Below are 16,294 nucleotides of genomic sequence, written 5' to 3'. Positions count from 1 at the left end.
CCAGTAAACATAATCGATTGCTACATCCAAGAACTGATAAAAAAGAAAAATTAAGGAAAAGTTCTGAAACCACTATTGCGTCTGACAAAGTAAACTGTCACGTACAAAAACACAACATGGTGTATTATCAAATTTTGCCTGTTACTTTGAACAACGGAAAAGACAGTTTAAAAACTCACGTATTTTTCGATTCAGGTTCATCGGTAAGCTTAATTCATAATAGCGTAGTTGAACGATTGAATATTTCAGGATTTAATAAGCCTATGACTATAGCTTGGACAAACGGAGAGGTCCAAGAAGAAACTAAGAGTATGACCGTTCAAGTCCATATCAAAGGTGAAAACGAGAAATCGTTTTTGCTTAAGGATTTACGTACAATTAATGAACTGGCTTTACCCATGCAATCTATTGATTCAAAACAAATACAAGAACAGTTCCCATATCTAAAGGGAATAGAACTGCAATCTTACGATAAGGCAGTCCCAACGATATTATTAGGATTACCACATGCATATCTCTTTAAGGGTATTGAAGAAAGATCGCGTGGATTTTCTGAACCTATTGCCAAGAAAACAAAGTTGGGATGGGTTATATTCGGTACCAGCCGAAATAACACCGAAAACAAAAATCATGTGTTTGTAATGAATGAGGTGAATGAAGAAGAAAAAACAATGAAGGAGATAATGGCAGATTACTTCTCTACAGAAGCCTTTGGCGTAAAGGTACCTCAGAGCGAATTAATATCAAAATTAGACGAACGCGCTCTAAAAATTATGCAAGAAACATGGAAACCAACTGATAAGGGTTACGAAATCGGCCTCTTGTGGAAAAATGATAAGGTCGAATTTCCAAATAGTTTTTCTACGGCTCTGAATCGCTTTCTGTTATTAGAAAAGAAATTAGAGAAGGATTCTTCTTTAAAAGAATGGTATAGTACACAAATTGATGAGTATGTAAGGAAAGGATATCTTAAAAAGTTAAGTCCTGATGAGTATATGATTGATACTGCGAGAACCTTTTACATACCTCATTTTATAACTATCAACCAAAGTAAACAACCGCCTAAACCAAGAATGGTATTTGATGCGGCAACTAAGATTGATGGAGTTTCTTTAAATTCACAATTATTAGCAGGACCTGACATGACAGAGTCAGCTCTTGATATAAAGATGAGATTTAGAGAAGGTCCAATAGCAATAACCGGGGATATTCAGGAGGCCTTCCATCAGGTGAAAATCAGAAAAGAAGATCGAGAATCACAAAGAATGGTATCTCGAAAGCAACCTAATACAAGATTGGACATCTATGAAATGCAAGTAATGACCTTTGGAGCTACTTGCTCACCAGCTTGTATGCAATTTGTCAAGAATGAAAATGCTAAACAATTCATAAATGAAAGACCTAAAGCAGTTGAGGCTATAATTAAAAATCACTATGTAGATGATTATTTAGACAGCTTCAACGAAGTAAAAGAAGCTGTAAAAACTGTATCAGACATCATTCAGATACATGATAAAGCTAACTTCCGAATGAGGAATTTTATATCAAATTCGAAGTCCTGCTTGAAGCAATTACCAAATGATAGAATCTCTCCAATAAAGGAAGTGAAACTGGATGATAACGAAAATGTATATGAAAAGGTCCTGGGTATGTATTGGGACATGCAAAACGATAAACTTACATTTAAAATCAACATTCCCAATTTAGTAATGTTGGAAACGACAAAAAGACAAGTGTTGTCTTTTATTATGAGTGTGTATGATCCTCTTGGGTTAATCGCACATATAACAATCGAATCTAAAATAATAATGCAAGATTTATGGCGACGTGGTATAGACTGGGATGATAAAATTCCCGATGACATAAATAAGACTTGGCAAACCTGGATTAATAGATTGTCTTCCCTATCTAAGATAAAAATCCCAAGATGTTACTCTTATTTTAAAGGCGTGATACGTCGAGAACTTCATGTTTTTTGCGACGCCTCACTGAACGCTTTCGCTACTGTTATATATATGAGAACAGTAAGCAAAGACGGCATTGATGTAACGATTGTTGCTGCCAAATCAAAGGTTGCTCCCACGAAAATAATGTCAATACCTCGTTTAGAACTACAAGCTGCTGTATTAGGGACAAGATTATCTAATACAGTACAGAGAGCATTAAGACTACAAATAGACCAGGTTATATACTGGTCCGATTCAAAAACAGTCATAAGTTGGATCAAATCTGAATTAAGAAAGTTCAAACAATTCGTTCAATACCGTGTTAGTGAAATCCTCGAAAGCACCGTTGAATCACAATGGAAATATATTAGTTCAGCAGCAAACCCGGCTGATGAAGGAACTAAAGTAAGGCAATCGAAATCGTCTTGGATTGAAGGACCCGCGTTTTTGAAGCTGGACGAGAAACATTGGCCATCCGTGAATGGGGACAATCATAGTTCAGACTTAAGTCATGAAGAATTACGTCCCGTACATTCGATAAAGAGCATAAGCAAACCAAATTTAGATTGGCTGAACGTTAAATGGTGTTCGGATTGGGACCGTTTAAAGAGGTCTGTATGCATTACAATAAAATATATAGAGTGGCTTAGGTCTAAAACAAACAAAGAATTGAGATTCGATAAGACCATCAGTGCTGTTGATATGGAAAGGGCAGAAATTTTGCTGATTCTGAAAACTCAATGGGATGCATTTCCAGATGAGTTAACGGAACTCAATGTTAAACAGACGGTTGACAAATCTAGCAAAATACGAACGCTAACACCATTCCTAGATCAAAATGGTACAATAAAATCAGAAACACGATATAAGGATGCAGAGTGCGTTCCTTATGCGGCTCGATATCCTTACATACTTCCAGCAAAGCATCATGTAGTTGATTTAATATTGAAAAATCAACATGAACAGTTTAAACATAAAAAAATGAAGGCTACGATAGCAGCAGTGCAACAAAAATATCATGTTATCCAAATAGATGCTGGAATGAAGAGGACAATAAAAAAATGTCAACATTGTAAAAATGAAAATGCGAAGATAAATACCCCTAAAATGGCACCTCTACCTGAGTGTCGATTGCAACCGTTCGTGAAACCATTCACCCATACCGGAGTAGATTACTTTGGGCCGTACAATGTGTCCATCGGACGGAGAACAGAAAAACGATGGGGAGCATTGTTTACATGTATGACAACAAGGGCAGTATATCTTGAAATAGCCCATGATCTGTCTGCAGATGCATTTTTATTATGCTTGAACTCAGTGCAGAACAGACGAGGCAGAATAAAATTCCTGACAATGAACTAAAAAAGATTCAGCACAGACTTGCGTCAAGAGGAATTGAATGGCATTTCAACCCTCCATCATCTCCACACTTTGGTGGAGCATGGGAAAGGTTGGTTCAAGAAGTTAAAAGTCTTTTACCAAATCAAACTATGCCAGAACACACATTCCGTGCGTTATTAACAGAAATCGAAAATATAATAAATAGTAGACCTTTGACGAAAATATCTTTAGATGCCACGGATGACGAACCACTCACTCCAAACCACTTCCTAATTGGTTGTGCCGGCGGTGCCGAACCATCATTGAATGATGTGTCGAAGGCAGAGGCCACTAGACAACAATGGAAGAAAGTGCAGTCTATGGCTAAAACTTACTGGGATAGGTGGTTACACGAATACCTTCCTTCATTAGCCAAAAGATCAAAATGGTCGGAAGCTGTGAAAAATGTAAAGGAAGGAGACATCGTTATGATTGCTGAAGATGATCAAAAGGCAAAGTGGAAAAAGGGAGTTGTTTTGAAAACACATGTAGGCAAGGATGGTCAGGTAAGATCGGCTGTTGTGAAAACAGCCTCTGGAGAATACACTCGACCAGTAGTCAAATTGGCTATTATGGATGTTGAGCCGCCAGGCGAAGCTTCTTCAAATGAAGACAATAAAAAAGAACAAGTAGCATCAAAACGGGTGTTGAAACACCAAGATGTTGAAACTACCATTAAAAAAGATTGCTTTGTGGGAATGATACACAAAGTACAATCCTACACTCGCGGAATAACGATCATATATAAGTAAACCTAGAAGGATTTACGGGCTCCGGAATGTTACCGCGAGGCAATTAATTTAAAACCAAAACCATAAGATAACCACATAGTTGCATCCCGTTTGCATAGCCCTAGCTGACGTTGATACCAAGGCCAAGAATATGAAATGAAAAGTAGGGCAAAAGGAGCGAGAGCTCGTTTTACATAATCTAACTGCAGTATTTACTTAGGAACGTTTCTGCGTTCAAGTAGGATAAACACGCCCACGCATGGCATGCTTGCGCATCTAGGTTACGTTTAGCTTTCCCTCTCTGTTTATCCTTAACGAAGGATATAATTATTATGTTTAAACGTTACAAATGTCTCATTCTTATTTGTAGAGCCATATCAGATCTGAGTTACAAAAAGAAATAAACTTACAAGATAACCCGAGAAATCCCAGATCTGAGAGGGCATAGTATATAAGATCCAAATAACACAAATTTACCCTTTCAAGGGCGATCGAAATCCTAGCTAATAGAATAGGCAAAATTAGGTCAAAAGTCCGGTATTGAAAGGGATATGTAAAACCCTGGACAAATCATGTAAAAGTTTTACATAATTATAAGTTGCTAATGCAACACGTAGCCGTAAGATCACTTTGTACAATTTTGTTGAATAAAATTAAGTTTCATAGGTTACTCCAGATTCTTCTCTTTTTTGAATCCGAAAGAACTTTCGGCCTAGAAGTGAAAACTTCTCTCCTTAACCGGGGAAAAAAGTAGCTCCTAGAATCGAGAAACAGTGTCTGACCTGAAAGCGAAAGACTCTCCCTAACCGGAGAAGAAAGTAGCTAAAGGCGGCGACAAGGGTGAAACTGCTTTTGTAAATAATGGCTTTAGCCGGTGATTTCTGGCGAATAAAAATTCACACATGCAAATTAACGACACCATCAGGTAGAGGAATGTTTCCTCTACAGCTGGCATTGTTAATTTGCAGGAGTAAGCTTTTATTTGCGAGAAATTGGCGGTTGAAGTCATTGTTTACAAAACAGTTTCGCCCCAATGACATGTTGGAACTGAGTTCATTAAAACATTATTCTGAAAAGTGACCTATTAAATTTTGTTATCCATTATGGGAATCTATTATTACAGTGAGGACCTTTTATAAAGTACGTATACTGCAATCTCTGTTTTTATCGAGGATTTTATTTGCATTTAATACCATCGACAGACATTATTGTAGTGAAGAGCCTGAATTTATAAAGAGATGACATGTCAAGTCAAAATTAGATCAATCGATTATCTGTCAAAGTCATAGGAAAAGTTATTCTAATCGAGCAGAAGACCTGTCAAATGGATAAGATGTAGCCTCTTTACCCAATTAAGTCTCTTTAGATTGTAGTATCGTTGTACTCCTTTAATCCAGTACTGCAAACGACGTACTAGATTAAAGAAGTGAAACGGTACTATAACAATATCTGTCGAAGATATAAACAGCTCGGCAGAAACAAACACCACAAGTCGTGAAAGCGGACTTCGGAACATTACATTTCTGCGGAGCTAATCGTCTTGAACAATGTCAGCCATGATTATCAAGCGAGTTTTCTCATTTTAACCCAAAACAAACCCATCAAAATGCCGTTTTCATACAAACATTGACACCCCAGCAAAACCACTGAGCATTATTTAGTGACTCCATAAACGGTTCCCCCCTCCCATCACCCCCGCCTCTTCAGCCTCTTGAGCCAGACTGCAGAGGCAAACGCCCAACAATAACTCACCACTGTCGCACACTTCGACGGCCACAATTCACCACTCGTGACCAAGCTGTCAGTCGCGGTAGCTCCTCCACCTCAGTCTCAGTGGTGCATTTTTTCAGATCGGATGTGTCAAAAACGCATCATCGCCCCCCAGTAAAGTGAGCAAAAAAGGGCCAAACAGCAAGGGATGAGCGTCGATGAAACCAAAATGGAACCACTGCCGACGGCTGAATCGCCTCCACCGCAAGCTGCTGCACCAACGGCACAAGCACTGCCTTCGCCATCGCCACCGCCAGCTGCAACCCCCGCAGCATCTGTCGGTGTTCGCATCCGACCGAAGATCTGCGATGTCCGGAACTGTGATTCGAACAGTTTGCGCAACCCAGAGATTCTGTTTGTGTGCGTCCCCGGCCACAGCTACCCAGAGCGGCGCTTCGTTTGGTTGACATTGATGCAAGCCGCCCGCGACAAAAAGCGAAGCTACTGTTGCTCGCGTCACTTTAAGGCAAGTTCACCCTATGCGATAATACATTGTGCCGAACTGTATCGCTATTCAAGATGGCTGCCACTATTTGAATGTTTTGATTTGTTTTGAACCCGTTTTTTCCCTGCGTGTACACTTTTAGGTGCCGGATGATTTCAAAGATTTCCAGGAGTTCATTTCAGCCCCTCCGGGCTACAAGCGGCAGTTGCTGGTGAAAAAGGGGGTTGTGCCGCATCTTAATATGCCACCGCTGAATATGTCCGCCCTTCCACCGTTGACAGACCGCTGGCCAATGACTCTGCCGGCGGGTATGACGGAAGCGGACCAACTACGACAAAATGCGGCAAGGTCGTCAATGCCCCCGCCTCTGGGGATGCGTGGACATCCGTTAGATCCCCATAGGATGCAAAGTCAACACTTGGCATACGTGTCGAGTCCCTCCCGATTGAGATACTGCAAAGCCGTACAGACCGACTCCACCGCTCCCGCCACCACTGCCAGTGCGGGACCGCGGAAGGTCCCTCCGAGTTTACAGTACTGTCGGTTGTGCTTCAAACGCCAGGATTTGGAACCAATCTTTACCGGAGATCAAACGCTGATCGAGCCGGATCTGATTGATCAGATTTTCGGATGCACCGAAGTGATGGTGAGTAAAGAGCCTGAATTAAATTTAGGCTCTTTAATGGTGAGTAGTGTGATTTGCAATTTGTTTTCGTTTTAGGGATTGCATTGGTAGTGATCAATATTTCACATTTTCAAAGCTGAGTCTTTACAGAAGTTATGGTAACATCATTTGATTTCGATGGACTAGAAGAACGTAGAAGTTCAGGGAATTGTGTAGAATATCAGAACTGCAGCATATGTGAAACAATGTCAGCTAGTTTTGTAGAAGCTCAGTTTTGTAATGTTAACATCAGGCATACATTTGATTTCGATGCTGATGTAGACATCAAAATCAAACGTTTCTGTTTAAATTCATTGAACTTAGTAGAAATTAAGCAAACTTCGTAGAAATACAGGAAACTTCATATAAATCCTACAAACTACGTAGAGCTTTAGATAACTTCGTAGAAATTCAAAGAACTTTGTAAAAATTCAGATAACTTCGTACAAGTTGAAACTTTGAACAAGTTTGGAAAATGTCGTAGCATTTATTAACTTAAAAAAAGCACACTGGCACTGGTTTATAGTCCCTAGCGAATAATTATGCGAAGTTTCATGGAATTTGTCGGAAAGGGAAGCCGTTTAGAATGGAACTGCTCGAATGCTAAAAAAATGCGTCCCTCAGTCCCTCCCCCAAGATTGCTGGTTGATCAAAATATCTCCAGATTATCAAAATGTTCAATTAAGTCCTTTAATTTTTGTTTTACAAAACCCAGTGGTTGAATAGCGTTTCTCAAATCGTCTCGCAAAATGACAGTTTGGTCGGGAAATATTTAAACCCTCCGTTACACGCGCCAACTTTTGTAACACAAGTACTCGCACGTTGTACTTTGTACAAAGGTGTGAGTTTTCCATTGCCACTTTGCAGCCGAGCTACCAATTGATATCACAGTTAACCCCCAAAAATGCGGATAATAGAGAAAATGCGAATGGAAACCGCTTAAACGGTGTCCGTACTACGTGGGATTTGACTTAATAGGTTACAACATGGAAAATCTCGAGATCCTGACCAGATAGAAAGTTACTTTCTGGGGCAAAATTGTTCTAGAGATCATGATCTTTTCGCTGGTGGAGAGTAGTTCAGAATTTTCTCACTACGTAGCGCTAGAATACATGTGAAATTATCGCATGTGATATATCTCGAGATCATCACCAGATAGAAAGTTACTGTCGTCAACAAAGTTGTTGATGAGATCAAAGGCTATTTATTGGTGCACAATAGTTCAAAATTTTATCAATACGCGGCGCTAGTATACACGTGAAATTCTCATAAAATATCTCGAGATCCTGACCAGATAGAAAGTTACTGTCTTCGGCAAAGTTGTTGAGAAGGTCAAAGCCTTTTCTTTAGTGGACAGTAGTTCAGAGTTTTCTCACTTCGCGGCGTTAGTATACATGTAAAATTCTCGCAAATATAAAAAATTACTAGATCCTTACCATATAAAAAGTTACTGTCTTCGGCAAAGGAAGTCAAGATCTTTCCGTTGATGGAGTGGTTCAAAAAATTCTCACTACGTGGTGCTAGTATATACGTGCAATTTTCTCACAATAGCTCGAGATCCTGAGCAGATAGAAAGTTACTGTCTTAGGCAAAGCTGTTCAGGAGATCATAGCCTTTTTGCTGGTTAACAGTTGTTCAGAATCTTCTCACTAGGTAGTGCTCGTATACATGTTAAGTTCTCGCATGTGATAGATCACTATATCCTGACCAGATAGAGAGTAAATGTCTTTGGCAAAGTTGTTCAGGAAGTCAAGATCTTTTCGTTGGTGGACAGTTGTTCAAAATTTTCTCACTACTCGGTGCTAGTATACACATGCATTTCTCGCATATACAATAGCTCGAGATCCTGAGCAGATAGAAAGTTACTGTTTTTGGCAAACTTGTTCAGGGGGTCAAGACTTTTTGGCTGGTGGACAGTAGCCTAGGATTTTCTCACCACATGGCGCTAGTAAACGTGTACAATTCTCGCGTAGGCTAAACTCGAGATTCTTACCTTACCTTACCAATCAGGCTAAGGCCTTGTTGTCCTCTGCTGTCCGAAGAAGTCGTCTCCACTCTACTCGATCCATGGCCACAGTTCGTCAGCCTCGTAGTCTGCGAAGGGTTCGCAGGTCGCCTTCTACTTGGTCGATCTACCTTGCCCGCTGCGCGCCTCTTCTTCTTGTTCCTTTCGGGTCGCTTTCTAGAACCATTTTCACTGGGTCGTCGTGTGGCATTCTTACGACGTGACCAGCCCACCGTAGTCGCCCAATTTTTGCAATGTGGACGATGGATGGCTCTCCCAGCAGCTGGTGCAATTAGTGGTTCATTCGCTTCCTCCACGTTCCATCATCCATCTGCACTCCACCGTAGATGGTACGCAACACCTTCCGTTCGAAAACACCAAGGGCGCGTTGGTCCTCCACGAGCATAGTCCAGGTCTCGTGGTCATAGAGGACCACCGGTCTAATCAACGTCTTGTAGACAGTCAACTTCGTGCGGCGGCGAATTTTATTCGACCGGAGCGTCCTCCGGAGTCCAAAGTAGGCACGATTCCCTGCCATAATGCGTCTTTGAATTTCTCTGCTGGTATCATTTTCGGCGGTTACCAGTGAGCCCAAATACACGAACTCATCGACCACTTCGATTTCGTCACCGTCAATCTGAACTCGGGGTGGGAGGCTAACATTGTCTTCCATAGAACCTCTTGCTTTCATGTATTTTGTCTTTGATGCGTTGATGGCAAGTCCAATCCGTCTAGCTTCAGCCTTCAGTCTGATGTACGTTTCCGCCATCATCTCAAAGTTCCGTGCCATAATGTCAATGTCATCGGCGAAACCAAGGAGCTGGATGGACTTCCTGAATATCGTGCCACTCGTGTCTATCCCAGCTCTTCTGATCACACCTTCTAACGCGATGTTGAACAGCAGACACGAAAGTCCATCACCCTGCCGTAACCCCCTTCGAGATTCAAAGGGACTCGAGAGTGTCCCCGATACTCGAACAACGCACATCACTCGATCCATCGTCGCCTTGACCAATCGCGTCAGTTTATCCGGAAATCCGTACTCGTGCATAATCTGCCATAGCTGATCTCGATCGATTGTGTCGTATGCGGATTTGAAATCGATGAACAAATGATGTGTGGGCACGTTGTATTCGCGGCATTTCTGCAGAACCTGCCGAATCGCGAAAATTTGGTCCGTGGTAGCGCGGGCACCCATGAATCCCGCCTGGTATTGCCCCACGAACTCTCTTGCATATGGTGACAGACGGCGGCATATAATTTGGGAGAGTACCTTGTAGGCGGCGCTCTGCAGTGTGATCGCGCGGTAGTTGCAGCAATCCAACTTGTCGCCCTTTTTGTAGATTGGGCATACGACACCTTCCATCCACTCCTCCGGTAATATCTCCTCCTCCCAAATCTTGGCAATTACCCAGTGCAGCGCTCTAGCCAGTGCTTCACCACCGTATTTCAATAGCTCACTTGGTAGTTGATCTACACCACTTGCTTTGTTGTTCTTCAGCCGACCGATCTCCTCCTCAACTTCTTGAAGATCAGGGGCCGGTAGCCTGTCGTCTTCTGCGCGTGCTCCAAGGTCTGTTGCCGTGCCACCTTCGTTTTCTGCTGCTTCACCGTTGAGGTGCTCGTCATAGTACTGCTTCCACCTCTCAATCACCTCACACTCGTTCGTGAGAAGGTTACCGTCCAAGTCCTTGCACATATCGGCTTGCGGCACGTAGCCTTTGCGCGAACTATTTAGCTTCTCGTAGAACTTCCGTGTGTCGTTTACGCGGTACAGATTTTCCATCGCCTCGCGATCTCGGTCTTCCTGCTGACGCTTCTTCCTTCGGAAAACCGAGTTTTGTCTGTTCCGCGCTTGTCTGTATCGCTCCACATTCAATCTCGTGCGGTGTTGCAGCATTCTCGCCCGTGCTGCATTCTTCTCCTCTACTAACAGTTTGCATTCGCCGTCAAACCAGTCATTTCTTCGGTCCGGGATTGCAGTACCTAGTGCCGCTGCAGCAGTACTACCTATGGCTGAACCCTCCAGCCATCTTCAAGAAAAGCTGCGCCAAGCTGCTCTTCCGTGGGTAGTGCAACTTCTAGCTGCTGCGCGTAGTCCTGGGCAACTCCGGTGTCCCGTAGTTGCTCAATGTTGGGTCGTGGCGTTCGACTTCGACGTGTGTTTTGCACCGTCGAGAGTTTTGAGCGCATGCATACTGCAACTAGGTAGTGGTCCGAATCTATGTTCGCACTGCGGTACGTGCGGACGTTGATAATGTCGGAGAAGAATTTCCCGTCGATTACAACGTGATCGATTTGGTTTTCTGTGTGTTGGTCAGGTGATCTCCAGGTGGCTTTGTGGATATCCTTGCGGGGGAAAAAGGTACTTCGAACTACCATACCCCGGGAGGCTGCAAAGTTCACGCATCGTTGGCCGTTGTCGTTCGATACGGCATGCAGGCTGTTTGGCCCGATTGCCGGTCTATACATTGCCTCCCGTCCTACCTGAGCGTTCATGTCGCGGATGACGATTTTGACGTCCCGTTGCGAACAGCCATCGTACACCTGCTCCAGCTGCGCATAGAACGCTTCTTTCTCGTCGTCGGGTCTCCCTTCGTGTGGGCAGTGCACGTTGATGATGCTGTAGTTGAAGAAACGGCCCTTAATCAGGATCTCGATATATTCCATGTTGTAATCAATTAAGTCAAATCTCACGTAGTATGGTCACAGCGAGGTCACAGTTTACGCGGTTTCCATTTACAGTTTCCCTATTATCCGCATTTTTTAGGTGTTTACTGTAATCAAAGTTTAGCTTGTTTCGATCAAAACAAGTTTTTTGAGAAATACTCGATGGTTTCAGATCAATTGATAACTCAGCAACAAAATGGCAATGGAAAACTCATGTGTGTTGTACAAAGTACAACAGCGCGAGTAACGGAGGGTTAAAAGATTTCCAACTGCAAATCGAAGATGCCATTAAAGTTCTGTCGAATTTTTTTAAGACTTCAGGACTGCAATCATGTAACTTCAACGTTTCGATAAGTGAAAGACGTAACTCAAAAATGCTTTATAACTTTTGAGGACCGATAGAAAAGAGCTTTGAAACGTTCTACAAAGTTGTCAGACTATCAACTATGTATCTACTTTTAACAATATCGATATTTACAGAACGGCGACGACGTGTAGAGGCCGGAAATCGATGTTTGATGCTATTTTGGAATCCAATATGGCGACTTCCGGTTTTCTAGAATCCAATATTACGACTTCTGGTTTGTGGAAAACCGTCGAATTCACAACAATATCGGCAATCGATGTTTGTCGCCATTTTGGAATCCAAGATGGCGACTTTCAGTTTTCTAAAATCCAAGATAACTGTCCAATCTTCAACAATATGGTTATTTTCGGAACGGGGAGAACGGAAATCGATGTTAAGCGTCATTCTGGAATCCAAAATGGCAACTTCCGCTTTGTGGTTGTCAAATACCGAACGGTATTAATATTTATGGAACGGGGACGATTTGTAGAGGCAAAAAATCTATGTTTGACGCCATTTTAAAATTAAAGCTGGCGACTTTCGGTTTGTGAAAAAATGTTAAATAGCCAACAATATGGATATGAAATTGACGTGTAGAGGCCGGAAATCGATGTTTGACACCATCCTGGAATCCAGAATGGTGACTTCAGGTTTGTTAAAAACTGTCAAATACCCTACAATATGGGTATTTTTGGAACGGAGACGACGAGTGAATGGCGGAAATCGTTGTGTGACGCCATTTTGAGGTCCAAGATGGCGACTTCTGGTTGTGAAAAACTGTCAATACCCAACGATATGGGTTTAGTCGGGAACCCTTACGCCCGAATGGTTGTTTTGCCCGTATTACTTCATCCGGATTCCTAGATGCTTGACCTTTGACAGTAAGAATACTGACCGCATATGCTATTTTTAAATGGATTAAAAACCATCCGGTAATAAGGATTCCTCACTATATTTTCGAAACGGGGACGACATGTAGAGGCCGAAAATCGATGTTTGATGCCATTCTGGAATCCAAGATGGCGACTTCCGGTTTGTGTAAAACTTTCAAATATTCTCCAATATGCAGAGGCCGATAATCTATGGTAGATGCTTTTCTATTCTTAAAAAATGGCGACTTCCCGTTTTCTGAAGTTCAAGATGACAATATTCAGTTTTTTTTAAATTCTGGTAATATGGATATTTTTGGAACGGGACGCCGTTTAGAGGTCGAAAATCGTAGTATGAATCAATTTTGAAATCCAATATGACGACTTCCGGTTCTAGAAAAACTTTCAAATACGAAATGTTCAGAAAATTTTACGGAAATGCGGGGAAGCTCCGAGAACTTCAATGAAGTCCCGAAATCTCCTGTGTCGTTCTGAAATTTCCAGAGAAGTCCCGAGAACTATAGGCTTCTCTATAGTTTCAAGACATTCAAGGAAATGCCGAAAACTTCATTGAAATTTAAAATACTTCAAGGTCTAAGAATTTTAGGGAGCTTAAGGCGAGGCTTTAGGGGAGTTTCGAGAACTTCAGAATGATTTCGAAACTGCAGGTTAGCATTTTACCAAATACAGCTTCCTTTTAAGAACTGACAAAGTTCTCAGAACTTCCCATGCAGAAGTATTCAAAGCTCTCTAGAAAACTCATTTTAAGTTTTTTTTTTTTTTGAAAATCTTGGTCGTATTTTAACACTTTAAGAGTTCCTTGGATGTCCCTGATGTTCTCGGACATTTCCACAGAAATCTCCAAGTCCTCGGAACTTCTGTGTAATTCTCAACATTCCTGGAAAGTTCTCGTAACTTCCAAGAAATTGCAAGAACTTCCTATAAATTCTGAAAATTTTCCAAAAGTTCCAATAACTTTTGAGAAATTCTCTGAATGTATCTAGATCTTCCAGGAAGCCATAACTGCCCTTTGAAGCAAAATATGTATGACCCTCAACAATATTTCTCCATTTTTAGATCTGCGTTGAAAGAGACTTTCCGTCTTCGATCTGCACCGGATGCTACACCAGTGTACAAGAGTTTGTCAAATTTCGCAAACTGGTCCAGCTGAATGATCAATCCCTTCGAGGAATTCCGCTACCCTCGATGAGCAGCACACCAACCCGGTCCCCATCGTTCGGCACGCAGACGACCTCCGTCCGGACGAAGACCACAGAAATCATTCCAACCCGTCCGGCACAGAAGGTGACACCGGTTCGAACGGTTAGCTCCGTATCTCCAGCGCGGCGTCGAGAAGATCCCCTACTAGAGGTTCAGCGCGTCGAAAACGTCGAACGATACCAACGGCGTCAGCAGACCATCGAACGAAACCAACCGTTGCGTGCGCAAAGGATGCAAGACACGCTCTATCCGGTTCCGTATCGAAGACCTGCTGCCGAGACTCCAACCTCGGATGACCCACTGGCGAGCGCTGAAGACGGGGAGAAACCACCCGCAGAATCGGAAAGTAGTTCCACACCGGAAGGAGTTCAGCTGAACGGTCGAATCGTTCCTGTGACGCTGATCCGTGTTCAAGCGGAAACAACGGATTCCAACCAAGGCGTAGAACTGCAAGTACCCAGTACAGGTCACAACGCAACCAACGCTGAGGGCAAATCGGAAGATGTGACCGTCAAAAAGGAAGAACCTATTGAGGAGCAGCAACCACCGAAGATTCCTTCTCCTATGAATACCATCAGAGCCAAACCCTTACACCAACTTATGGCAAGCCCAGAGCAGAGAAAACTGAATCCTCCGAGTGTCCTACAGGCAGTGAAACTGCTTCCATCGGCCACCGCTAGAGCGCTTGCTAATCAGAAATATTCTCTCAAACCTATTAGCACCTTAACGAGAGGCATAACGAGCGGTCGTTTTCCGCACCGTGTTTGGAAGCCAGTTCTTGAAAAAAGTACCCCGAAGGAATCCATTGGTCGAATGTTCCCCAAATCACTGGTACGAGCAGTGAAATTCCCCGGAACTATGACTACATTGTTTTCCGGGTCTAGAAAACATCACAAATCACCAACCCCTTCGGGAAGCCCTAAACCCGTGGAAAGTCCTAAACCTGCAGTAGTAGTGCCCATATCGAACCCGGACGAACGCAAACAACCATCCGAAAAACCACAAGTTCTTCAGGAAATGAAACTCCCGGTCAAACCTACCGCCGCATCACCGGTCCCGAAGCCCACGAACACCACCTCGGCCACTCCGCAACCGAAACAGAAGGAAAACAGTGTCCCTGAAAGTCCACGAGATCCAACTCCAAACAAACCGATCATTCAAGCAGCGAAGCTTCCGGTAAAACTTTCCGCTCCCTCACCTGTCCCCAAGCCACCTCCAAAACCTAAACAAACTGAAACCCTAGCAGCACCATCTGCCTCCAAACCACCTCCAAAACCAAAACAAACTGAAACCCTACCAGCACCATCTGCCTCCAAACCACCTCCAAAATCAAAACAAACTGAAACCCCACCTGCCCCCAAAGCACCACCAAAACCAAAACCAACTGAAACCCCACCTGCCCCCAAAGCACCTCCAAAACCAAAACAAACTGAAACCCCGCCAGCACCACCGGCCCCTAGCTCCAACGCTCCACCGCCTTCACCGCGATCATCCCGCGTTCGAAAGGTTCCCCTTAAATTCCAGGACTCCGTCGGATTTCCGATGCCGAAGATCATCACCATCAAACCGGATCCGGACTCTCCGAAAGTTGAATCTGGCAAGGTGCCTCAAGAAAAACCCAAAGAACCTCCGGTTCGCAGCACTCGGCGATCGAATGTTGCCGAAGAGAAAGCCTCGGAAAGTCGCCCGCCTACCAAGCCCGATCGGAAACAGCCGGAAGTGAAGAACGATGCGAAGAATAAGCAGTCCAAAGAGGAGCCTGCGGTGGCACGACTGACCAGAAGTTCCGAAACAGGAAATAAAAAATCGGACACACCGCAGAAGGCGAAGCCGCCGAAGCGGAAATCGGACACCAAACCGGATCCGGTTGCGAAGGAAGCTCCACCGCCATCGAAATCTCCCAAGGTGGAACCGAAGCGGAACAGTTTGGATACGCAGAAGCAGGAGCAACGAGCCAATGGTAGTAGGAAAATTGTTCCAACGGCGGAAGTGAAGCAAAAGAAATCGAAGGAACCGGAACCGTCGTTCATTCCGCTGGTTTCGTCTCAGGATTGGAAGTGCCCCTTCTGCTCGGATAAGGTGTTCGAGCAGAAAAAGGGACTGGTGAAACATCTCCGCAAACGGCACGGCATGGACTACGCACTGGTACGGCAGCGGTTAGCCATCTACGGTGGGAATTGGCGCTAGAGATTAAAAAATACCCTTTAAGTTGGTTGTAAAATGTTATGTAAATAAATGAATGATTTT

General features: G+C 43.3%; 1 protein-coding gene across 1 annotated transcript; it reads left to right on the top strand.

Moving 5' to 3' along the window:
- The first annotated feature begins 5,903 nt into the window (after positions 1-5,903).
- LOC135699267 (proline-rich protein 36-like) lies at positions 5,904-16,294 on the top strand. Its single transcript, XM_065219470.1, has 3 exons — positions 5,904-6,293; positions 6,415-6,918; positions 13,904-16,294. The coding sequence occupies exons 1-3, from the start codon at positions 5,976-5,978 to the stop codon at positions 16,232-16,234; spliced, it is 3,153 nt and encodes a 1,050-aa protein (XP_065075542.1). The 5' UTR covers positions 5,904-5,975; the 3' UTR covers positions 16,235-16,294.

This window comes from Ochlerotatus camptorhynchus, unplaced genomic scaffold, assembly GCF_037179485.1.
Source record: "Ochlerotatus camptorhynchus isolate MF236.1 unplaced genomic scaffold, CSIRO-AGI_Acam_v1.1 ptg000010l, whole genome shotgun sequence".
NCBI lineage: Eukaryota > Metazoa > Arthropoda > Insecta > Diptera > Culicidae > Ochlerotatus > Ochlerotatus camptorhynchus.
Note: the sequence above shows the minus strand (reverse complement) of the source record. Positions and strands in the feature narration are given on the sequence as shown.

Excerpts from the sequence above, each read along its gene's own strand:
- LOC135699267 (XM_065219470.1), top strand. The coding sequence starts at position 5,976 with ATGAGCGTCGATGAAACCAAAATGGAACCACTGCCGACGGCTGAATCG. Across the intron at positions 6,294-6,414 it reads GTTGCTCGCGTCACTTTAAG|GTGCCGGATGATTTCAAAGA; the intron begins GCAAGTTCACCC and ends GTACACTTTTAG. Across the intron at positions 6,919-13,903 it reads TCGGATGCACCGAAGTGATG|ATCTGCGTTGAAAGAGACTT; the intron begins GTGAGTAAAGAG and ends CTCCATTTTTAG.